This window comes from Rhinoderma darwinii, chromosome 1 (genome assembly GCF_050947455.1).
Source record: "Rhinoderma darwinii isolate aRhiDar2 chromosome 1, aRhiDar2.hap1, whole genome shotgun sequence".
Classification (NCBI taxonomy): domain Eukaryota; kingdom Metazoa; phylum Chordata; class Amphibia; order Anura; family Rhinodermatidae; genus Rhinoderma; species Rhinoderma darwinii.
In genome coordinates, this window is record NC_134687.1 from 650,244,520 (window position 1) to 650,268,993 (window position 24,474).

A 24,474-nucleotide genomic window follows, 5' to 3' on the forward strand; every position below is an offset into this window, starting at 1 on the left:
GATGATTCTCTGGGACATTGTGATTTTCCTCTTGACAGACCTGGGAATACAGAGGACTGGGACATCTCTCTGGTGGATTTCTCCTACTGGATCCATCTGTGGGAAACACACAGTGACTGAATACATGACTACTGTATATCTGTCTATATATCAGACACTTCTCTCTACACTTCTATGTTTACTGATCAGAGCCGAGATTGCAATGCTGAGGTCCTCACTACCTGGGTCAATGTTCCTGCACCCCGTAAGCCGCAGGCCTAAAGTAGACTGTGTCCTACCATAGCGAACAGCGGGGCGCTGACATCTCCCTGCTCCGCCATAGTATTTAACTGTATCTGCGTTCTGTAGTCACGGATACACTTAAAAGTAGCGGGACACAGGGCTCCTCTAATTTAAAGAGGCTCTGTCACCAGATTTTGCACCCCCTATCTGCTATTGCAGCAGATAGGCGCTGCAATGTAGATTACAGTAACGTTTTTATTTTTAAAAAACGAGCATTTTTGGCCAAGTTATGACCATTTTTGTATTTATGCAAATGAGGCTTGCAAAAGTACAACTGGGCGTGTTGAAAAGTAAAAGTGGGCGTGTATTATGTGCGTACATCGGGGCGTGTTTACTACTTTTACTAGCTGGGCGTTCTGACGAGAAGTATCATCCACTTCTCTTCAGAACGCCCAGCTTCTGGGAGTGCAGATCTGTGACGTCACTCACAGGTCCTGCATCGTGTCGGCCACATCGGCACCAGAGGCTACAGATGATTCTGCAGCAGCATCAGCGTTTGCAGGTAAGTAGCTACATCGATTTACCTGCAAACGCTGATGCTGCTGCAGAATCATCAGTAGCCACTGGTGCCGATGTGTCCTCGCTCGTCCGACACGATGCAGGACCTGGGGAAGTGACGTCACAGCGTGATCTCTCGAGAACACGGCTGTGTCTGCACTGCCAGAAGCTGGGCGTTCTGAAGAGAAGTGGATGATACTTCTATACACAACGCCCAGCTAGTAAAAGTAGTAAACACGCCCCGATGTACGCACATAATACACGCCCAGTTGGACTTTTGCAAGCCTCATTTGCATAAATACAAAAATGGTCATAACTTGGCCAAAAATGCTCGTTTTTTTAAAATAAAAACGTTACTGTAATCTACATTGCAGCGCCGATCTGCTGCAATAAGAGATAGGGGTTGCAAAATCTGGTGACAGAGCCTCTTTAAGAGTTCCCTGCAACCCAAAAAAGTGTCAGGGCGTCAACTGCTTATTATCCTCTTAAAGGCTGTGTACACCTCTGTAGGCAATATTTTCTTTACATAATTATTAATCCCTTCACGACAGCCATACAGCTATATACTTTGCAACTGCTGATGCCCCGGGCAGTTGTAATGTAACTAAACGTTGGCAGAATGGAACAAGGTTTAATGTATGCAGCGCTGCACTTTCACGTCTGTCGGCTCTCTCCCCGTTGGTTTTATCATACTTAGATGCCAAACCCCTCAACCCCCCATAGATAGTGCCACCCCCCTTTAGATAGCGCCACTGAAGCTCCATCTAGGAGGGTAATCCCTTAGCAGAGCGTTGCTGTCACTTTGGCCGGGAATTGTAATCCTAGAGGTAGCCCCTGACATCTGCCATATATGAACAGGGACAGTGATGCCAGGGACTCCTCGGAGAGTGGAATCCACTGCTTATTTTTTACCTGTTTAAGAGAGAACCATTTCTCAAATCGGACGTGTGACTTTAAGGGTATGTGCACACGGGGCGGATAAGATGCAGATTTTCTGAAAAGCATTTTATTGCGGGAAAATCTGCAGCGTATTACAGTAGCAGCAATGAGGATGAGATTTTAACAAATCTCATCCACACGCTGCGGAAAAATACACAGAAAAGTGCGGTGCAGATTCTCAATCTACAACATGTCAATATCTCTTCTGAAAACACTGCGGAATCTCCACACAGAAAATCCAGTCAGAAGTTCCGCAGTGTTTACACCGTGTGTGGATGTACCATAAGTGGGAATAAGATTTTACTCATCCAAGTCATTCTGAGATTGTTTTTTCAGAACACGTTGTTCTTTATATTAGTGGTGAATTCTGCTCCATACATTCTGTGTTACAAAAAGACACAAGTCCATCAAGTCCAATTTCTAATTCGAGCGTGTCAATCCAGAGGGAGACAAAACCCCCCATGGGGTGGATGATAAATGTTTCATTAGGGGAAAAACATCTGTCTCTTCTCACCTTGTGATGTGCGCGGCCGGTAGTTCTCCATCATGACCTCCTCGTACAGATCCTTGTGTCCTTCTAGATACTCCCACTCCTCCATGGAGAAATAGACAGTGACATCCTGACACCTTATAGGAACCTGACACACACAATGATACAGTCATCACCCAGACACCTCCAGTGCTGTTACTGTAGAATTTCCCAGAATTCCCAGCAGTGTCACCTCTCCAGTCAGCAGCTCAGTCATCTTGTAGATCAGTTCTAAGATCTTCTTGTCATGTATCCGGGAGTGAGGGGGAGGCTCTGTGATGGGGCTCTGACTACGGCTCCATCCTCCTGACTCATGGATGATGGGAGTCGTACAGTCACCCGATGTCTTCTTCACTATTGTGTACTCCTGTGTATGGACAGAGACACTTCGAGAACTGGCCAAAGACGACTACAAGAATGGTGGAAGGTCTGAAGAATAAAACTTGTTCTATAATAAAGAGCAGAGAAATGTAGAAAAGTTTACCTCTCCGCTCAACAGGTAGATGATCTCCAAGGTGAAGTCTAATATTCTTCTGCTCATCTCATTCCTGTCCTTGTCCATCCTTGGTGGGTCATTCAGGAGAAGGAACGTTGTGGAGGAGAAGATGAGAAAACTGGAGGAACTGGAGGATCTAGTACTGCAGACGTCTTTATGAAGAAAGGAGAAGATGGAGATCATACAGGGGACAACATCATGTGTGACATACAGAACCTCACTTATTCATCATTGAGAGAAACATCTTCTCAGAGCCGTCACCACATGGAATAAAGGGGTATTCCCAACACGGACATTTCTCCCCAGGATATGCCAGAAATGTCTGATAGATGCGGCTCCACCTCTGGACGTGCTCGGCTGTTTCTGGAACTCCTATACAAGTGAATGGAGAGAGTCGTGCACATGTGTGGTCACCTCTCCATTCATTCTCCACAAGGATGTAGTCATCATCTCACCAGGCGGGTCACCATCTTTCTGCTCCTATTAACCCCTTAATATACGATATACTGCGATACATTAGTATTACAGTGTATGGGACCAGCGATCTAATCATCACTAGTTCACGTCCCCCAGGGGAGCAATACAATTTGTTAAAAATAGCTAAATAAAGTTTTTAGTTATGTAAAAAAAAAAATGTGAAAATATAAAAAAAAAAGAAAAGCAAAAAAATGTTTCCCATTTTTTCCTCTAAAGGCCCCGTGCACACGACCGTCATTTTGGTCCGCAATTATGGACCGTAATTGCGGATCAGAATACGGTTCCATTCAGTTCTGTGGTCACGGACACCTTCCCATAGGTGTCCGTATATTTGTTGGCAGGTGTCCGGGCCGTAGAAAGGCTCCGCAAAAGATAGGACATGTCCTATTTTCTGCTTTTTACAGACCGTGCGCCCATACTTTATATGGGAGAAGTCCGCAAATGTGGGTGGCTGTCTGCAGCCGTCATCAGCTGGCCGTGCCCGTAATTACGGACCATCATTACGGGTACGGTCGTTTGCAGGGGGCCTAAAGTAATATAAAAAACTAAATAATAAACATCACTGTTATCACCGCATCCGTTAAAATCAAAACGACCACAATAGAACAAAAAACACTAATCATAAAAAACAACAAGCCCTCACTCTGCGCCATCCACGGAAAAACAAGAAAGCTAAAGACGACGAAAAAACAAAAACGACCCGGTGGTGAAGGGGTTAACCTGCGGGGCGGATTATCAACACGCAGGATATCGGATTTATACCGCGGATTCGCTGCGCATTTGTTGCAGAATTTCCCCATTAAGTTCAATAGGAAAGTCAAGTTCCGCAACAAACGCCATTGTTCCCAGAATCCTCTGCGGCTCCACCGCGTGTTCACAGCAACGCTGCAGGTTACACCTATATAAAAAAGAAGGCGTCATGTGACCCCTGCAGCCAATCACAGGCCGGAGAGGTCACATGTCATTATAGGGGTCACCTGGACACAGCTGGAAGAGCAGGGACGTGTTGCTATGGTAACGCTCGGAGAGGTGGGGATCGGCCTTGTTGTATTTCTGTAGTAGATATTCGGGGGGATTATACGTCCACCATTTGGGGTGAATATTCGGGGTGATTTCCTTGCGTGTTGTGGGTCGTATTCGCTACGTGTGAACATTCCCTTAAACCGCACGGTGAACGACATTAACAAGAAATGTATAAAAGTCAGTGAATAAGTTGTATGTCCCGAATATTATGTCATTACAAAACACGACTCGTCCCACAAAACATCCGACCACTACAAAGACCAGAAATAACCACTTACCCCAAAGAGGCCGGCACTGGAGGGGTTAAATCACGGCTATGAGTCCAGTGGGCGGGGCAATCAATGATTGACAGCTCTCTGTATACACACTCATACAGGGGTGACTGATAACAGAGAGAACACCCGACCAGCGCTGCTCTCTACCTCATACAGGGCCATAGCTGAAGGACCTGTGGTGACGTCACCACAACGTGACAGGGGCAGGAGGGGCGGAGCTTATCAGTGGAGAGACGCGGTGGATGGAGAACCTGTGACGATGATCACGTGATATCGGTGGCGGGATCTCTGTGAGGGAGTGGGTCTCGTGCGCTGTGGAAAGATGATGATCACGTGACATTAGGGGCGGAGTTCTGTCCCCTCCCGTCCTGGTCACATGGTGGTGACGTCATCACAGGTCCTTCAGCTGTTTCTGTGTATGGGGTGCAGCGGCGCTGGGCAAGTGTACATGAGTTCCGGTCACCGCTGTTGTTTAGTGTTCTCTCTGTTATCAGTCAGGAGATTTCCCATGATGCAGTAGTAAGGTAAGGTTACATGAGGTCATTTCTGTCCGATTTTGGTGCGTTTTTGTCTGGCACAGTGCTGGTGATTATTTATATTAAGCGCTGTAAATATGAAATACAGGAGGGTTTAAACCCTTGGTGAGATCTCTTCTATAGTATTATGTTGGACGTGCGCCATCACCCTAGAAGGAGCGGAGCCTGCACCGTACACGACTACTGACAGCCGCCGGCAACCGCCAAGATCAGAGACAGCGCAATCCCGGCGTTTAACCCCTCAGATGCCGTGATTAATAGCGACCGCAGCATCTGATCAGTTATAGATAGCGGCGTCCTCTGTCCTCCGAAGAAACTGCGCGAGACCGACCAGTTACCATAGTAATACGTTTTTTGTGTTTTTATTTTCTTGCAAAAAATGATGTAAACATTAAAAATAAGTAACGTAATCGCCGCATCCGTTATGTCCAAATTATCAAAATATCAAATTATAACCGGCAGAAATAAATCACATGTGAACGTCGCTGTTTTTGGTCGCTGCGATTCTCCAACGCCGGAAATAGGAAACCCCCCTCGCACCGCGCGATCGCCGGAAATAGGAAACCCCCCCCCCCCCTCGCACCGCGCGATCGCCGGAAATAGGAAACCCCCCCCCCCCCTCGCACCGCGCGATCGCCGGAAATAGGAAACCCCCCCCCCCCCCTCGCACCGCGCGATCGCCGGAAATAGGAAACCCCCCCTCGCACCGCGCGATCGCCAGAAATAGGAAACCCCCTCGCACCGCGATCGCCGGAAATAGGAAACCCCCCCCTCGCACCGCGCGATTGCCGGAAATAGGAAACCCCCCTCGCACCGCGCGATCGCCGGAAACAGGAAACCTCCTCGCACCGCGCGATCGCCAGAAACAGGAAACCCCCTCGCACCGCGCAATCGCCGGAAACAGGAAACCCCCTCGCACCGCGCGATCGCCGGAAACAGGAAACCCCCTCGCACCGCGCGATCGCCCGAAACAGGAAACCCCCTCGCACCGCGCGATCGCCCGAAACAGGAAACCCCCTCGCACCGCGCGATCGCCCGAAACAGGAAACCCCCTCGCACCGCGCGATCGCCGGAAACAGGAAACCCCCTCGCACCGCGCGATCGCCGGAAACAGGAAACCCCCTCGCACCGCGCGATCGCCGGAAACAGGAAACCCCCTCGCACCGCGCGATCGCCGGAAACAGGAAACCCCCTCGCACCGCGCGATCGCCGGAAACAGGAAACCCCCTCGCACCGCGCGATCGCCGGAAACAGGAAACCCCCTCGCACCGCGCGATCGCCGGAAACAGGAAACCCCCTCGCACCGCGCGATCGCCGGAAACAGGAAACCCCCTCGCACCGCGCGATCGCCGGAAACAGGAAACCCCCTCGCACCGCGCGATCGCCGGAAACAGGAAACCCCCTCGCACCGCGCGATCGCCGGAAACAGGAAACCCCCTCGCACCGCGCGATCGCCGGAAACAGGAAACCCCCTCGCACCGCGCGATCGCCGGAAACAGGAAACCCCCTCGCACCGCGCGATCGCCGGAAACAGGAAACCCCCTCGCACCGCGCGATCGCCGGAAACAGGAAACCCCCTCGCACCGCGCGATCGCCGGAAATAGGAAACCCCCCCCCCCCCCTCGCACCGCGCGATCGCCGGAAATAGGAAACCCCCCCCCCCTCGCACCGCGCGATCGCCGGAAATAGGAAACCCCCCCTCGCACCGCGCGATCGCCGGAAATAGGAAACCCCCCCCCCCCTCGCACCGCGCGATCGCCCGAAACAGGAAACCCCCTCGCACCGCGCGATCGCCCGAAACAGGAAACCCCCTCGCACCGCGCGATCGCCCGAAACAGGAAACCCCCTCGCACCGCGCGATCGCCCGAAACAGGAAACCCCCTCGCACCGCGCGATCGCCGGAAACAGGAAACCCCCTCGCACCGCGCGATCGCCGGAAATAGGAAACCCCCTCGCACCGCGCGATCGCCGGAAATAGGAAACCCCCTCGCACCGCGCGATCGCCGGAAATAGGAAACCCCCTCGCACCGCGCGATCGCCGGAAATAGGAAACCCCCTCGCACCGCGCGATCGGCGGAAATAGGAAACCCCCTCGCACCGCGCGATCGCCGGAAATAGGAAACCCCCCCCGCACCGCGCGATCGCCGGAAATAGGAAACCCCCCCCCCGCACCGCGCGATCGCCCGAAACAGGAAACCCCCTCGCACCGCGCGATCGCCCGAAACAGGAAACCCCCTCGCACCGCGCGATCGCCCGAAACAGGAAACCCCCTCGCACCGCGCGATCGCCCGAAACAGGAAACCCCCTCGCACCGCGCGATCGCCCGAAACAGGAAACCCCCTCGCACCGCGCGATCGCCCGAAACAGGAAACCCCCTCGCACCGCGCGATCGCCCGAAACAGGAAACCCCCTCGCACCGCGCGATCGCCCGAAACAGGAAACCCCCTCGCACCGCGCGATCGCCCGAAACAGGAAACCCCCTCGCACCGCGCGATCGCCCGAAACAGGAAACCCCCTCGCACCGCGCGATCGCCCGAAACAGGAAACCCCCTCGCACCGCGCGATCGCCCGAATCAGGAAACCCCCTCGCACCGCGCGATCGCCCGAAACAGGAAACCCCCTCGCACCGCGCGATCGCCCGAAACAGGAAACCCCCTCGCACCGCGCGATCGCCCGAAACAGGAAACCCCCTCGCACCGCGCGATCGCCCGAAACAGGAAACCCCCTCGCACCGCGCGATCGCCCGAAACAGGAAACCCCCTCGCACCGCGCGATCGCCCGAAACAGGAAACCCCCTCGCACCGCGCGATCGCCCGAAACAGGAAACCCCCTCGCACCGCGCGATCGCCCGAAACAGGAAACCCCCTCGCACCGCGCGATCGCCCGAAACAGGAAACCCCCTCGCACCGCGCGATCGCCCGAAACAGGAAACCCCCTCGCACCACGCGATCGCCCGAAACAGGAAACCCCCTCGCACCGCGCGATCGCCCGAAGCAGGAAACCCCCTCACACCGCGCAATAACCCTGAAATATAACCCCACACCGCGCAATCACTGGAAATATAAACCCCCTCACACCGCGCAATCACCGGAATTATAAAACCCTCACACCGGGCAATCACCGGAAATATAATACCCCTCACACCGGAAATATAAAACCCCCTTACACCGCGCAATCACAGGAAATATAACACCGTGCAATAACCGGAAATATAACCCCACACCGCGCAATCACTGGAAATATAAACCCCCTCACACCGCACAATCACCGGAAATATAAAACCCCTCACACCGCGCAATCACCGGAAATATAAAACCCCTCACACCGCGCAATCACCGGAAATATAAACCCCTCACACCGCGCAATCACCGGAAATATAAACCCCCCACACCGCGCAATCACCGGAAATATAAAACCCTCACACCGCGCAATCACCAGAAATATAAAACCCCTCACACCGCGCAATCACCGGAAATATAAAACCCCTCACACCGCGCAATCACCGGAAATATAAACCCCTCACACCGCGCAATCACCGGAAATATAAACCCCTCACACCGCGCAATCACCGGAAATATAAACCCCCTCACACCGCACAATCACCGGAAATATAAAACCCTCAAACCGGGCAATCTACGGAAATATAAACCCCTCACACCAGAAATATAAAACCCCCACACACCGCGCAAACACAGGAAATATAACCCCACACCGCGCAAACACAGGAAATATAAAACCCATCACACCGCGCAATCACTGGAAATATAAAACCCATCACACCGCGCAATCACCGGAAATATAAAACCCCTCACACCGCGCAATCACCGGAAATATCAACCCCTCACACCGGGCAATCACCGGAAATATAAACCCCCTCACACCGAGCAATCACCGGAAATATAAAACCCTCACACCGCGCAATCACCGGAAATATAAAACCTCTCACACCGCGCAATCACCGGAAATATAAAACCTCTCACACCGCAAAAACGAAACCCAGAAAACAACAGGATTGACTGCTTTTTCCGTTATTCCAGCTCACAATTGTTTTTTCTCTTTTCCAGTACATTATAGGGGACATCGGACAAGTTATGATCTCCACCGGATACGTCATCAGTATATGATCTGTGGGGGTCTGACACCCGGACCCCTCACCGATCTTCTGCTCCGGCTGCCTCTGGGCACCAGACATCCATGCTGAAAGCCGATGCTCCGGTCACGTTTTTTTTTTGGGAGATTAGGGCAGAGATGTATGGAGGGGACAGGTTGTGGACAGGAGATTACGTGTGGGTAGGTATCGGGAGATTAGAGCAGAGATGTATGGAGGGGACAGGTAGTGGACAGGAGATTACGTGTGGGTAGGTATTGGGAGATTAGAGCAGAGATGTATGGAGGGGACAGGTTGAGGACCGGAGATTACATGTGGGTAGGTATCGGGAGATTAAGGCAGGGGACAAGATGTTGACAGCCTTGCATGTCATTTTTAATATTTTTAACTTACTTTAGTAGGTAATGAGTGGCCAGTGACCGCAGAGGTGGAATGAGGGGTGATGTAGATTTACCCCTGCTGCAGAGTTGAGAATGGGTAGGAGGGGTGCAGTAGTGTTAGATGGGAAGCCACAGAGGAGGATACTGGAGTAGTCTAGATGGTGGATGATGAGGGCATATATACTATCATTTTTGTCTGTTCGAGGGTGGGGAAAGTCTGACTTCTAAAAGGTTTTTGAGGTGGAGGCAGCAAGAAGTGGTAAGCACTTGGCTGTGCCATTTGAAATTGAGGATTATCCCAATGCAGCGGACCTGTGAGATGGGGAAAAGTGTGGAGCCATTACCTGTGATTGATAGTTCTGGTAAGTGGGGGGGGGGGGGGGGGGTGAGTGAGTGAAATGGGGTAAAGATGATTCAGTTTGCTCCATGTTGATCTTTAGGTAGCGGGAGGTGAAGGAGGAGATAACTGTTCTACACTGTAGGTAGCAGGGAGGAAACATCAAGACCAGGGAGGAAAATTTGACCAAAAGTTTAGATGGAGAAGACTAAGGGTCCCAGGACACTGGGACCCTAGAGGGACTCTAACAGACAGAGGGTGCGACGAGGAGGAGGAGGTGTGCTAGTGTGAGATATAAATGTTTAGTTAGTAAGCTATGAGGAGATCTAAGAGAGGACCAAGTCTGTGATGTCAAGAGACTAGAGAATTTGTATCAAGAGGGTGTGGTCTACTGTGTTGAAGGTGGTGGACAGGTCTAGAAGGAGGAGCACAGAGTAATGTAGAAGCAGAGGACAGGTCTAGAAGGAGGAGCACAGAGTAATGTAGAAGCAGGACAGGTCTAGGTGGTGTGGACAAGGTAATGTAGAAGCAGAGGACAGGTCTAGAAGTAGGAGCGCAGAGTAACGTAGATGCAGAGGACAGGTCTAGAAGGAGCAGCACATAGTAATGTAGAAGCAGAGGAGAGGTCTAGAAGGAGCAGCACAGAGTAATGTAGAAGCAGAGGACAGGTCTAGAAGGAGGAGCACAGAGTAATGTAGAAGCAGAGGACAGGTCTAGAAGGTGGTGGACAGGTCTTTTAAGGAGCAGCACAGTAATGTAGAAGGCGGAGGACAGATGTAGAAGGACAGGTCACACTTTACAGAAGTCTGTGTGTAAGATATGACTGCTATGTGATAAGATAATGCAGAGATCCTTCACACAGTACAATACATGCTGCTTCCTCACACTGGACGGCCGGGACCTTCCATGCCTACACACTGGACGGCCGGGACCTTCCATGCCTACACTGGACGGCCGGGACCTTCCATGCGTACACACTGGACGGCCGCGACCTTCCATGCGTACACACTGGACGGCCGCGACCTTCCATGCGTGTACACTGGACGGCCGCGACCTTCCATGCGTACACACTGGACGGCCGCGACCTTCCATGCGTACACACTGGACGGCCGCGACCTTCCATGCGTGTACACTGGACGGCCGCGACCTTCCATGCGTGTACACTGGACGGCCGCGACCTTCCATGCGTGTACACTGGACGGCCGCGACCTTCCATGCGTGTACACTGGACGGCCGCGACCTTCCATGCGTGTACACTGGACGGCCGCGACCTTCCATGCGTGTACACTGGACGGCCGCGACCTTCCATGCGTGTACACTGGACGGCCGCGACCTTCCATGCGTGTACACTGGACGGCCGCGACCTTCCATGCGTGTACACTGGACGGCCGCGACCTTCCATGCGTGTACACTGGACGGCCGCGACCTTCCATGCGTGTACACTGGACGGCCGCGACCTTCCATGCGTGTACACTGGACGGCCGCGACCTTCCATGCGTGTACACTGGACGGCCGCGACCTTCCATGCGTGTACACTGGACGGCCGCGACCTTCCATGCGTGTACACTGGACGGCCGCGACCTTCCATGCGTGTACACTGGACGGCCGCGACCTTCCATGCGTACACACTGGACGGCCGCGACCTTCCATGCGTACACACTGGACGGCCGCGACCTTCCATGCGTACACACTGGGCGGCCGGTTTCCATGAACCGTGGTTAGTTTCTGTCATTCAGATGTGAACAAAGTTACTATCCGGTAAAACAATCTACAAGGAATAGGGGAATACTGTAAAAAATAAGAATTTTAGATGTCTCTGTAGATCCAGGATCTCTGAGGTAACTTCTAATATCTGTAAAAACTTATATCAGGGGTGTATTAATTCATAAAGGGCATCTGTCACATTGACCACCAGTCTGATCTGTTGGCAGCATATTATATAGCAGGAGGACCTGAGCCGATTGTGTCTCTTCATTCCCTTCTATAGGATTACAGGAACCACCTAACAAGGCCACCCAGAGGTGGAGCCGCATCTATCAGACATTTCTGGCATCTCCCGGGAAGAAATGTCCGTGTTGGGAATACCCCTTTAACCCCTTCCCGCAAAATCACGTACAGTTACGTCATGGGAGATGGACTGTTCCCGCATCTTGACGTAACTGTACGTCATGGAGATGAAGCTGGCTCAGGAGCTGAGCCAGCGACATCACCGCCGGGTGACAGCTGTATGTTAGAGCTGGCACCCTGAGGTATCGGCCAGGACCGGAGCTAGCCTCCGATCCGACCGATTAACCCCTCACATGCTGCGTTGAATAGCGATCGCAGCATGTGAGGAGTTTATAGCCACCGGCGCCCCAGCAACATGATCGCTGGGTTGCCGGTGGCTGCAAAGGCGATCGGAGGGCTAATGCTTACCTCCCGGTCCGCCAGCAACGAAATCCTCCTATGCCCCGTCGTCGGCGGGGCCCAGGAGGCTTCCGGTACCATCGGCAAGATGGCGCCGGCTCAGCTTCCGGCTCAGAAGCTGAGCCGGCGTCATCAGCAGTGGGTGTCCGCTGTATGTTACAGCGGACAGCCCGATCTATCGCCAGGAACCGGAGCTAGCTCCGATTCCTGGCATTAACCCCTTCGATGCAGCGATCCATTGTGATCGCTGCATCCTAGAGGTTTGTAGCAAATCGGCAGCCTTGCCACGCGATGGCAAGGCTGGCGACTGCTACCATGGCAACAGGAGCCCTAACAATGGACTCCTGTCTGCCATTACGTAAGCTGATTAGGCCCCGCCCAGAGGCGGAGCCTGATCGGCTTGCTGTCAGTGAACAACTGACAGTTCTAATACATTGCACTACATAGGTAGTGCAATGTATTAGAACATCAAATAAACTGTTGGACCTTCATGTCCCCTAGTGGGACTAAAGAAAAGTGTCAAAAAAAGTGTCAAAAAAGTAAAAATAAAAGTTGTAAAAAATACAATAAAAGTTTCAAATAATAACACAAAACACAATCGCCCTTTTTCCCTTATCAAGTCATTTATTATTGAAAAAAATAATAAAACCATACATATTTGGTATCGCTGCGACCGTAACGACCTGAACTATAAAATATTATGTTATTTATTCCGCACAGTGAACGCCGTAAAAAAAATAACTAAAAAATACTGACATAATTGCTATTTTTTGGTCACTTTGTCTTCCAAAAATTGAAATAAAAAGTGATCAAAAAGTCGCATGTACCTAAAAATGGTGTCTATAAAAACTATAACTCGTCTCGCTAAAAACAAGCCCTCATATAGCTCCGCCGACGAAAAATTTAAAACCGTTATGGCTCTCACAACTTGGCGACAGAAAAAATCCATTCTCTTTACAAAAGTTATTTTATTGTGCAAAAAGTTGTAAAACATAAAAAGTGCTATATATTAGGTATCACCGGAATCGGACTGACCCGCAGAATAAAGGTAACATGTAATTTATAACACGTGGCGAACGCTGTATAAAAAGAACTAAAAAAATATGCCAGAATTGCTGTTTTTTGGTCACCTTGCCTCCCAAAAAAAAAAGGATAACAAGTGATCAAAAAGTCGCATGTACCCCAAAATGGTACCAATAATAACTACAGCTCGTCCCGCAAAAAAAAACAGCCGTCATACCACTACGTCTATGAAAAAATAAAATTAGTCAAGGCACCAATAAGCCAGGAAATAAAAATATGCAGTTGTGCCGGCCCGAGGGGAACGTTTCTTCTGTTTCAAGTGGCGAATTATCAAGGCCCCTAAAATTAGGGATCCAGGAAGGGGAGGGCCCAAACATATCTGCTGGAAGCGAGGGTGCCCGTATTATACCAGGACAACACTTCCCAGCAAAATTCCCCAAACTTCAAAGGTGCCGAGTGCGGACCAAAAGGGGGATAAGTAAAGACCATTTATTAGTGCGACACCGGCCTGTGCAGAAAGGATTGTGTCACAGCATAACACACATCTATGGATTATTTTTTTTTTTTTTTTACCCCACTATACCACCTGACTATGCCCCTTATATACTCCGCCCGCCTTACATGTACCCCCACATTATAAACGGAAACACCAGTAAGACTCCAAACAAAACTACTACCAAGCAAAATCCACGCTCCAAAAGCCAAATGGCTCTACCTCCCTTCTGAACCCTACAGTGTGCCCAAACAGCAGTTTACTTCCACATATATGGCATCGCCATACCCGGGAGAACCCTTTTAATAATTTTTGGGGTGTGTGTCTCCAGTGGCACAAGCTGGATATTGGCATATCTATTGAAAAAACATTTTCACTCTGCAACATCACGTGCACACCAATTTCTGCCAATCACCTGTGGGGTTAATATGCTCACTACACCCCTAGGTGAATACCTTGAGGGGTGTAGTTTCCAAAATGGGGTTACTTCTGGGGGGGATCCACTGTTTTGGTCCCACAGGGACTTTGCAAATGCGATATAGCGCCCAGAAACCAATCCAGCAAAATCTGTACTCCAAAAGCCAAATGGCGCTCCTTCCCTTCTGTGCCCTACTCTGTGCCTAAACAGCAGTTTATGACCACATATGTGGTATTGTCATACACAGGAGAAGTTGCTTTACAAGTGTTGTGGTGCTCTTTTACATTTATTTGTTGAGAATATGAAACATTTTCAGCTAAAACTACGTCTTATTGAAGAAAAAGGATTTTTTTTTATTTTCACTGCCCAATTCTAATAAAATCTATGAAACACCTGTGGGGTCAAAATGCTCACTACACCCCTAGATGAACTCCTCAAGGGGTGTAGTTTTGTGAATGGAATCACTTTTGGGGAGTTTCCACTGTACTGACACCTTAGGAGCTTTGCAAAAGTGACATGGTGTCAAGAAACCAATCCAGCAAAATCTGTGCTCCAAAAGCCAAATGGCGCTCCTTCTCTTCTGATCCTTGCCGTGTGCCCAAACAGCAGTTTATGACCACAAATGGGGTATTGCCGTACTCCAGAGAAGTTGCTTTACAAATGTTGGGGTTCTTTTATTCCTTTATTTGTTGAGAAAATGAAAAATGTTGAGCTAAAGCTACGTCTTATTGGAAAAAAGGATTTTTTTTTATCTTCACTGCCCAATTCTAATAAAATCTATGAAACCCCTGTGGGTTCAAAATGCTCACTACACCCCTAGATGAATTCTTCAAGGGGTGTAGTTTCCTAAATGGAGTCACTTTTTTGGTGTTTTCACTGTTTTGGTCCCTTAGGGGCTTTGCAAATGCGACGTGGTCTCCGCAAACCATTCCTGCTAAATTTGAGCTCCAAAAGCCAAATGGCGCTCTTTCCCTTCTAAGCTCCGCCGTGTGTCCAAAAAGCCGTTTATGACCACATGCGGGGTACTGTTTTACTCGGGAGAAATTGCTTTACAAAAGTAGTGGTGCATTTTCTCCTTTTAGTCCTTGTGGAAATTAGAAAAAATTAGCTAAACCTACATTTTCTTTGAAAGAATGTAGATTTTCATTTTCACGGCCTACTTCCAATAATTTCTGCAAAAAACCTGCGGTGTCAAAATGCTCACTATACCCCTAGATAATTTCCTCAAGGGGTATAGTTTCCAAAATGGTGTCACTTTTGGGGGATTTCCACTGTTTTGGTGCCGCAAGAGCCTTTCAGATCCGACATGGAGCCTAAAATATTTTCTAATAAAAAGGAGGCCCCAAAATCCTCTAGGTGTTCCTTTGCTTCTGAGGCCGGTGCTTCAGTCCATTACCGCACTAGGGCCACATGTGGGATATTTCTAAAAACTGCAGAATCTGGGCAATAGATATTGAGTTGCGTTTCTCTGGTAAAACTTTCTGTGTTACAAAAAAAATAGATGAAAAATGAATTTCTGCAAAAAAAAAAAGAAATTTGAACATTTCACATCTAGTTTGCCTTAATTCCTGTGAAACATCTAAAGGGTTAAGAAACTTTCTAAATGCTGTTTTGAATACTTTGAGGGGTGAAGTTTTTAAAATGGGGTGACTTATCGAGGGTTTCTAATATATAAGGCCCTAAAATCCACTTCACATCTGAACTGGCCCCTGTAAAAATAGCCTTTTGAAATTTTCTTGAAAATGTGAGAAATTGCTGCTAAAGTTCTAAGCCTTGTGATGTCATAGAAAAATAAAAGGATGTTCAAGAAACGATGCCAATCTAAAGTAGACATATGGGTGATGTTAATTAGCAACAATTTTGTGTGGTATTACCATCTGTCTTACAAGCTGATACATATAAATTTAGAAAAATGCAAATTTTTGCAATTTTTCGCTACATTTTGGTGTTTTTCACAATTAAATACTTAATGTATCGAGCAAATTTTTCCAGTAACATAAAGTCCAATGTGTCACGAGAAAACAATCTCAGAATCGCTTGGATAGGTAAAAGCATTCCGGAGTTATTACCACATAAAGTGAAACATGTCAGATTTGAAAAAATCGGCTGTGTCCTGAAGGCCAAAACAGGCTGTGTCCTTAAGGGGTTAAAGAGAACCTATCACCAGCCCATATATGTGCAACTGAGTGCACCATGTAATAGGCAGTGCTGCACGAACCCTGTATCACTTTAAAAAAAATTCTATCCTCCTGAGAGATCACACAGCCCAAGCCGCCCTGACACTGTCCGTATCTGGTCAGTGTCAGAGCGATAAGTAACACGCCCCCTGCCATTTAGCCAATAAAGAAACCCCCCCATTGACAGTTTAGGGGCTTATTTACATATTGGGCGCCAAATGTAACGGTACCGATAGCTAAATAACGTAGGAGGATAGATGTTTTTTTTTAAAAGTGATACAGGGATTGAGCAGCACTGCCTATTACATGGTGCACTCAGCTGCACGTGTATGGACTGGTGAAAGGTTCTCTTTATTCCATGTGGTGACGGCTCTGAGAAGATGTTTCTCTCAATGATGAATAAGTGAGGTTCTGTATGTCACACATGATGTTGTCCCCTGTATGATTTCCATCTTCTCCTTTCTTCATAAAGACGTCTGCAGTACTAGATCCTCCAGTTCCTCCAGTTTTCTCATCTTCTCCTCCACAACGTTCCTTCTGCTGAATGACCCACCAAGGATGGACAAGGACAGGAATGAGATGAGCAGAAGAATATTAGACTTCACCTTGGAGATCATCTACCTGTTGAGCGGAGAGGTAAACTTTTCTACATTCTAGAACAAGTCACACATAGGGAAGGGACAATACATAATAGGAAGTAATAGGAAGAATCCAGTGTCCTGTATAACAGCGTCCAGACCTTCCAAGTGACGTCAAGAAGCCACCAGCAGAAAAGCTGAAGATAAGCCACCAATATGGTCAGTTATGTGTCATGTCACCAATGCAGCAATAGTAATGTTGTAGAGCAATGAGAATGACCAGGAACCAGGAGGATCATGATGACATCTATATAGAAACATAGAAGATGACGGCAGGAGGAGAGCACATGGTCCATCTAGTCACCCCAATATTATTTCCTTTTTAGTTTTGGCCTCGTTCTATTTTCTCAATGTCTTTTTGTAGGTGAGGTCTCCAGTATTAAAGATGTGGCGTCACTAGAGCTCTATACAGCGGGGTCACAATCTCCCTCTTTCTACTGAGGGAGAATACTGTGTTCAGTTCTCTAAGTGTCTCTCTCCATACACAGGAGTACACAATAGTGAAGAAGACATCAGGTGACTGTGCGACTCCCATCATCCATGAGTCAGGAGGATGGAGCAGTAGTCAGAGCCCCATCACAGAGCCTCCCCCTCACTCGCGGATACATGAGAAGAAGATCTTAGAACTGATCTACAAGATGACTGAGCTGCTGACTGGAGAGGTGACACTGCTGGGAATGCTGGGAAATTCTACAGTAACAGCACTGGAGGTGTCTGGGTGATGACTGTATCATTGTGTGTGTGTCAGGTTCCTATAAGGTGTCAGGATGTCGCTGTCTATTTCTCCATGGAGGAGTGGGAGTATCTAGAAGGACACAAGGATCTGTACGAGGAGGTCATGATGGAGAACTTTCGGCCACGCACATCACAAGGTGAGAAGAGACAGATATATATATATATATGTTTTCCCACTAATGAGACAATTGTCATCCACCTCATGGGGGTTTTTGTCTTCCTCTGGATCAACACGGTCGGATTATAGGTTGCACTTGTGACTTTTTTCATCCTTATTAACTATGTAACACAGAATGTATGGAGCAAAATTTACCACTAATTTAAAGTACAATGTGTTTCCAAAAAAAAACATTCCCAGAATCGTCAACAAAGTTGATTACCTCATTTCATCAACTTAGATGTGATCGATATTATTGTGATCTTGTGTGTTGGACTCTCAGCGGAATTGTCAGTTCACTTCACAAAAACCACAAAAAAGGCCATACTTAGAAAAATGGCAGGTAAAAACTTGTTCCCAACAGGTCACTTCACTTACGGATTCGGCTGATACCAAATGATCCAGCATCTGTTTATAGAGAAGACATAACAGCTGTATCGAGAAAACGTAAAAAGAAGTGTTTTTAATCATCTACAATATATACATACATACAGTGGACATATAAGGTCTGCACACCTCTGTTAAAATGCCAGGTTTTTGTCATGTTTACAAAGTCAGTCCAAGATGAAAATCCGGAACTTTTTCCACCTTTAATTTCCCCTAAATTCTGTACAATTCCATTGAAAAACTAACTGAAATCTTTTAGGGTGGAAAAATAAAGAACAGAAATAATGTGGTTGCATAAATCTGCACACCCTTAAACTAATACTTTGTTGAATTACCCTTTGACTTTATTACAGCATTCAGTCTTTTTGGGTAATAATAATAATAATAATAATAATCTTTATTTATATAGCGCCAACATATTACGCAGCACTTTACAATTTAGAGGGAACATGAAACAAACAATATCAGACATTACATAGTGACAAAGTTCATTTACAATTCAAACCTGGGGAGTGAGGACCCTGCTCGCAAGAGCTTACAATCTATGAGGACATAAGGGAGACACAAAGTGTAACAGTGTTTGTTCTGCACAATAGTCCGGCCATTTTTATACACATGCGGTGGTAACATAAAGCTGCATGAGCCGGTCACCAGCCACTATCCGTGTATGACGGACATGAAGAGAAGGAGTGTGAGGGAATCTTATTCTGATGACTAATCTAAATGGAGGGCCATGGAAAGGAGTCAGATTAGGGAATGTTATAGGCCTGTCTAAATAGATGTGTTTTCAGGGCACGTTTAAAACTGTGGATATTGGGAATTAATCGGATTGTCTGGGGTAGCACATTCCAGAGGACGGGTGCAGCACGAGAGAAATCCTGGAGACGGTAGTGGGAGGTTCGGATTATGGAGGATTTTAATCTAAGGTCGTTGGCAGAACGTAGAGCCCGAGTAGGGTGGTAGACAGAGATGAGGGAGGAGATGTAAGGAGGTGCAGCACTGTGGAGAGCTTTGTGGGTGAGAGTAATAAGTTTGAATTTTATTCGGAAGGGGATGGGCAACCAGTGCAGTGACTGGCACAGATTAGAGGCGTTGGTGTAGCGGTTGGTCATAAAGATGAGCCTGGCTGCTGCATTGAGGATAGATTGGAGAGGGGAGAGTTTAGTGAGGGGAAGACCGACTAGTAATGAGTTACAGTAGTCAAGACGAGAGTGAATCAGAGCAACAATGAGAGTTTTGGCAGTTTCCTCCGTAAGAAAAGAGCGGATTCTGGAGATGTTTTTGAGGTGAAAATGACAGGAGCGTGAAAGTGATTGTATGTGAGGAGTAAAGGAAAGATCTGAGTCAAAAATAACCCCGAGACAGCGGGCGTGCTGCTTAGAAGTTATGATAGTGCCACACACAGAGATGGAGACATCAGGTTTAGGGAGGTTAGTAGATGGTGGGAACACAAGGAGCTCAGTTTTAGAAAGATTCAGTTTCAGATAGAGAGAGGACATGATGTTAGAGACAGCGGACAGACAATCACTGGTGTTCTGTATTAGAGCAGGGGTGATGTCACGGGAAGAGGTATATAATTGGGTGTCATCAGCGTAGAGATGGTACTGGAAGCCAAATCTGCTGATGGTTTGTCCAATAGGAGCTGTGTAGAGAGAAAAGAGGAGTGGACCTAGGACTGATCCCTGAGGAACCCCGATATCAAGGGGAAGAGGAGAAGAGGTGGAACCAGCAAATGACACACTGAATGAGCGGTCAGAGAGATAGGAGGAAAACCAAGAGAGAGCCGCGTCCTTGAGGCCAATAGAGTGGAGCATGTTAAGTAGGAGTTTGTGGTCTACAGTGTCAAAGGCTGCAGAGAGATCCAAAAGAATCAGGAGAGAGGATTTACCGTCCGATTTAGCCGCCAAGAGATCATTTGAGACTTTAGTAAGGGCAGTTTCTGTGGAGTGTAGAGTGCGGAAACCAGATTGTAAGGGGTCAAGAATGGAGTTAGCAGAGAGATAGCGGATAAGGCGAGAGTAGACCAAGCGTTCCAGGAGTTTGGAGATGAAGGGCAGATTAGAGACTGGTCGGTAGTTGGCAGCGCTGGATGGGTCAAGTGTTGGTTTTTTCAATAATGGGTTTATAATGGCATGTTTAAAAGCGGAGGGAAAGATACCAGAGGAAAGAGAGAGGTTAAATATTTTAGTGAGGTGACTAGTGACAGCTGGGGAGAGGGACTGGAGGAGGTGTGAGGGGAGAGGGACTGGAGGAGGTGTGAGGGGAGAGGGACTGGAGGAGGTGTGAGGGGACAGGATCACTAGGGCAGGTAGTAGGACGAGAAGAAGAGAGGAGCCTCGAGACTTCTTCTTCAGTTATTGGGTCAAATGCTGAGAGTGAAGAAGAGGGAGTGCGGGGGGGAAGGGGATCGATGTTACTAGGGGACTGGGAGATAATATCATGCCGGATGTTGTCAATTTTAACTTTAAAATAATTGGCCAGGTCTTCAGCACTGAGATCTGTGATTGGCGTCTGCACTTTAGGACTAAGGAGGGAGTGAAAAGTATCAAAGAGGCGTTTTGGATTATTAGATAGTGTGGAGATGAGAGAAGTGAAGTAGACTTGTTTGGCGCGGTGAAGGGCAGAGTTGTAAGTTTTGAGCATAAATTTGTAATGGAGGAAATCTGCATCCAAATGCGATTTTCTCCACAGTCGTTCAGCACATCTCAAGCACCGCTGAAGAAAGCGGGATTGAGGCGTGTGCCAGGGTTGTCGTCGTCTTTGTCGGGTGGTTCGGAGTGTAGTGGGGGCTGCTTCATCCAATGCATTTTTGAGAGTGTTATTATAAAGTTTGGCAGCCAGATTGGGACAGGAGAGGGAAGAGATAGGGGACAATGAGGACTGTAGACTGTCTATGAGTTTCACAGTGTTAATGGCATGTAGATTTCTGTATGTCTGATACGTAGGGATGACCTGAGGAGGCAGAGAATATTTGATAGTAAAGCAGAGAAGATTGTGGTCAGAAAGCGGGAGAGGAGAGTTAATAAAGTCAGAAACTGAGCAGAGCCGGAAGAAGACCAGGTCAAGTGAATGCCCGTCTTCATGTGTAGGAGAGTTAGTAAGTTGTGACAGACCGAGGGACGAGGTTAAAGATAGAAACTGGGAGGCAGATGAGGAGATTGGGTTATCAATGGGGATGTTGAAGTCACCCATGATGAGAGTGGGTGTTTCAGAGGATAGAAATTGTGGAAGCCAGGCAGCAAAATGATCCAGGAATTGGCGGGGTGAGCCCGGTGGGCGGTAGACAACTGCCACTCGGAGGGGAAAAGGGTGAAAGAGTCTGAGGGTGTGGACTTCAAAAGAGGGAAATGTGAGTGAGGGGACCGGGGGAATGACCTGGAAAGTGCAGTGTGGGGAAAGAAGTATACCTACTCCTCCACCCTGCCTGTTCTCAGTTCTGGGGGCATGAGAGAACTGGAGACCACCATAAGATAGAGCAGCAGGGGAAGCAGTGTCAGACAGGTGTAGCCATGTTTCTGTAAGAGCCAGAAGGTTGAGAGAGTTAGAAAGGAATAAGTCATGAATAAAGGTGAGTTTGTTGCACACGGACCGAGAGTTCCAGAGAGCACAGTTAAAAGAGACAGGAGAAGACATACAAGGAATGGCAAGAAGATTTGCAGGGTTTCTATGTGTGGCAGGTAAGTGGTTGAGCTTGGCAGAAGAAAAGGGAGGCCCAGGGTTGGGAGAGATGTCCCCTGCAGCTAGTAGCAGGAGAATGCAGAGAGACAGCATATGGTTATGTGATTTATGAGAGTGATTTTTATGTTGGGCAGTGGGATGAGATGGGTTAAGTTGACTGAGGAAAGTGAATAGTGAATGGGAGCTGTACATGGGCGAGGCAAGGAGAGAGGGACTGATGTAGACTGTTTTTGGGCAAGTCTTAAATGGGTGATAGGATTGAAAACCAAGAGCAGCTATAATGATGAGAGCGGTGGCAAACATCTTTGTTTACAGATAGTTAGAAATCTAATATTGAGAGCGTGGGCTAGTTTGTCTGGTTTGGTAATGCAGCTTACCTGTCACTGACCTTGTGCAACTGCCATGTATAACTGCCAGGACACTTTGACAATATGACACTTAGACAGAGATGACTTCTGCCGTCGTGCCCCCCTGCACGAGTGCCTTCCCCATATGCTACATCTAAATTTATAGGGGAGTAGATGCTCAGATCTAGGCCTAATTAAGCTCGTTCAGCTATTAATCAAATCAACTAGACACATGAGGTGAAAAGCTATGCAGAGATAAACAAACAAACTAGCAGGTCTGGATGATCATAAAACTTAACGACGATCAAACACTTTGACAAAACTTTGAGATAACATTAGACTATATAGCAAGACAGGAAAGCAGAGTTATATACCATAAAATAACAGTTTCAGCTTTTTGAAATGCAGCTACAGCAGGGATGAGGTTCATGCAGGAATGAAATGGATTATATACCATAAAATAACAGTTTCAGCTTTTTGAAATGCAGCTACAGCAGGGATGAGGTTCATGCAGGAATGAAATGGATTATATACCATAAAATAACAGTTTCAGCTTTTTGAAATGCAGCTACAGCAGGGATGAGGTTCATGCAGGAATGAAATGGATTATATACCATAAAATAACAGTTTCAGCTTTTTGAAATGCAGCTACAGCAGGGATGAGGTTCATGCAGGAATGAAATGGATTATATACCATAAAATAACAGTTTCAGCTTTTTGAAATGCAGCTACAGCAGGGATGAGGTTCATGCAGGAATGAAATGGATTATATACCATAAAATAACAGTTTCAGCTTTTTGAAATGCAGCTACAGCAGGGATGAGGTTCATGCAGGAATGAAATGGATTATATACCATAAAATAACAGTTTCAGCTTTTTGAAATGCAGCTACAGCAGGGATGAGGTTCATGCAGGAATGAAATGGATTATATACCATAAAATAACAGTTTCAGCTTTTTGAAATGCAGCTACAGCAGGGATGAGGTTCATGCAGGAATGAAATGGATTATATACCATAAAATAACAGTTTCAGCTTTTTGAAATGCAGCTACAGCAGGGATGAGGTTCATGCAGGAATGAAATGGATTATATACCATAAAATAACAGTTTCAGCTTTTTGAAATGCAGCTACAGCAGGGATGAGGTTCATGCAGGAATGAAATGGATTATATACCATAAAATAACAGTTTCAGCTTTTTGAAATGCAGCTACAGCAGGGATGAGGTTCATGCAGGAATGAAATGGATTATATACCATAAAATAACAGTTTCAGCTTTTTGAAATGCAGCTACAGCAGGGATGAGGTTCATGCAGGAATGAAATGGATTATATACCATAAAATAACAGTTTCAGCTTTTTGAAATGCAGCTACAGCAGGGATGAGGTTCATGCAGGAATGAAATGGATTATATACCATAAAATAACAGTTTCAGCTTTTTGAAATGCAGCTACAGCAGGGATGAGGTTCATGCAGGAATGAAATGGATTATATACCATAAAATAACAGTTTCAGCTTTTTGAAATGCAGCTACAGCAGGGATGAGGTTCATGCAGGAATGAAATGGATTATATACCATAAAATAACAGTTTCAGCTTTTTGAAATGCAGCTACAGCAGGGATGAGGTTCATGCAGGAATGAAATGGATTATATACCATAAAATAACAGTTTCAGCTTTTTGAAATGCAGCTACAGCAGGGATGAGGTTCATGCAGGAATGAAATGGATTATATACCATAAAATAACAGTTTCAGCTTTTTGAAATGCAGCTACAGCAGGGATGAGGTTCATGCAGGAATGAAATGGATTATATACCATAAAATAACAGTTTCAGCTTTTTGAAATGCAGCTACAGCAGGGATGAGGTTCATGCAGGAATGAAATGGATTATATACCATAAAATAACAGTTTCAGCTTTTTGAAATGCAGCTACAGCAGGGATGAGGTTCATGCAGGAATGAAATGGATTATATACCATAAAATAACAGTTTCAGCTTTTTGAAATGCAGCTACAGCAGGGATGAGGTTCATGCAGGAATGAAATGGATTATATACCTGTATGAAGAGAAGAGAGATGGATGTTAGATCTGTGCCATGTATAACTGCCAGGACACTTTGACAATATGACACTTAGAC

The 24,474-nt window shown here is 47.4% G+C and overlaps 3 protein-coding genes across 3 annotated transcripts in view; 2 read left to right on the forward strand and 1 right to left on the reverse strand.

The window, feature by feature from the left end:
• Positions 1 to 4,680, reverse strand: part of LOC142698612 (uncharacterized) — a 201,682-nt gene extending 197,002 nt beyond the window's left edge. Inside the window, exons 1-4 of the mRNA XM_075847910.1 lie at positions 4,523 to 4,680; positions 2,733 to 2,896; positions 2,442 to 2,615; positions 2,234 to 2,357 (exon numbers count right to left, since the gene is read on the reverse strand). Of these exons, the coding sequence (XP_075704025.1) occupies positions 2,234 to 2,357; positions 2,442 to 2,615; positions 2,733 to 2,810 (376 nt within the window). The 5' untranslated portion in view covers positions 2,811 to 2,896; positions 4,523 to 4,680. The remainder of the gene's footprint in view (positions 1 to 2,233; positions 2,358 to 2,441; positions 2,616 to 2,732; positions 2,897 to 4,522) is intronic.
• A 231-nt stretch (positions 4,681 to 4,911) lies between these two features.
• LOC142698778 (oocyte zinc finger protein XlCOF29-like) lies at positions 4,912 to 17,757 on the forward strand. The gene is made up of 3 exons (XM_075847911.1): positions 4,912 to 5,043; positions 16,870 to 17,033; positions 17,524 to 17,757. Exons 2-3 carry the CDS (start codon positions 16,956 to 16,958, stop codon positions 17,755 to 17,757), a joined length of 312 nt encoding a protein of 103 aa, XP_075704026.1. The 5' UTR covers positions 4,912 to 5,043; positions 16,870 to 16,955.
• A 30-nt stretch (positions 17,758 to 17,787) lies between these two features.
• LOC142658002 (uncharacterized) overlaps positions 17,788 to 24,474 on the forward strand; it is a 61,192-nt gene continuing 54,505 nt past the window's right edge. The window contains exon 1 of the mRNA XM_075833674.1: positions 17,788 to 17,907. Within this exon, the coding sequence (XP_075689789.1) occupies positions 17,823 to 17,907 (85 nt within the window). The 5' untranslated portion in view covers positions 17,788 to 17,822. The remainder of the gene's footprint in view (positions 17,908 to 24,474) is intronic.

Excerpts from the sequence above, each read along its gene's own strand:
- LOC142698778 (XM_075847911.1), top strand. The coding sequence starts at position 16,956 with ATGGACAAGGACAGGAATGAGATGAGCAGAAGAATATTAGACTTCACC. Across the intron at positions 17,034-17,523 it reads TCTACCTGTTGAGCGGAGAG|GAGTACACAATAGTGAAGAA; the intron begins GTAAACTTTTCT and ends CTCCATACACAG.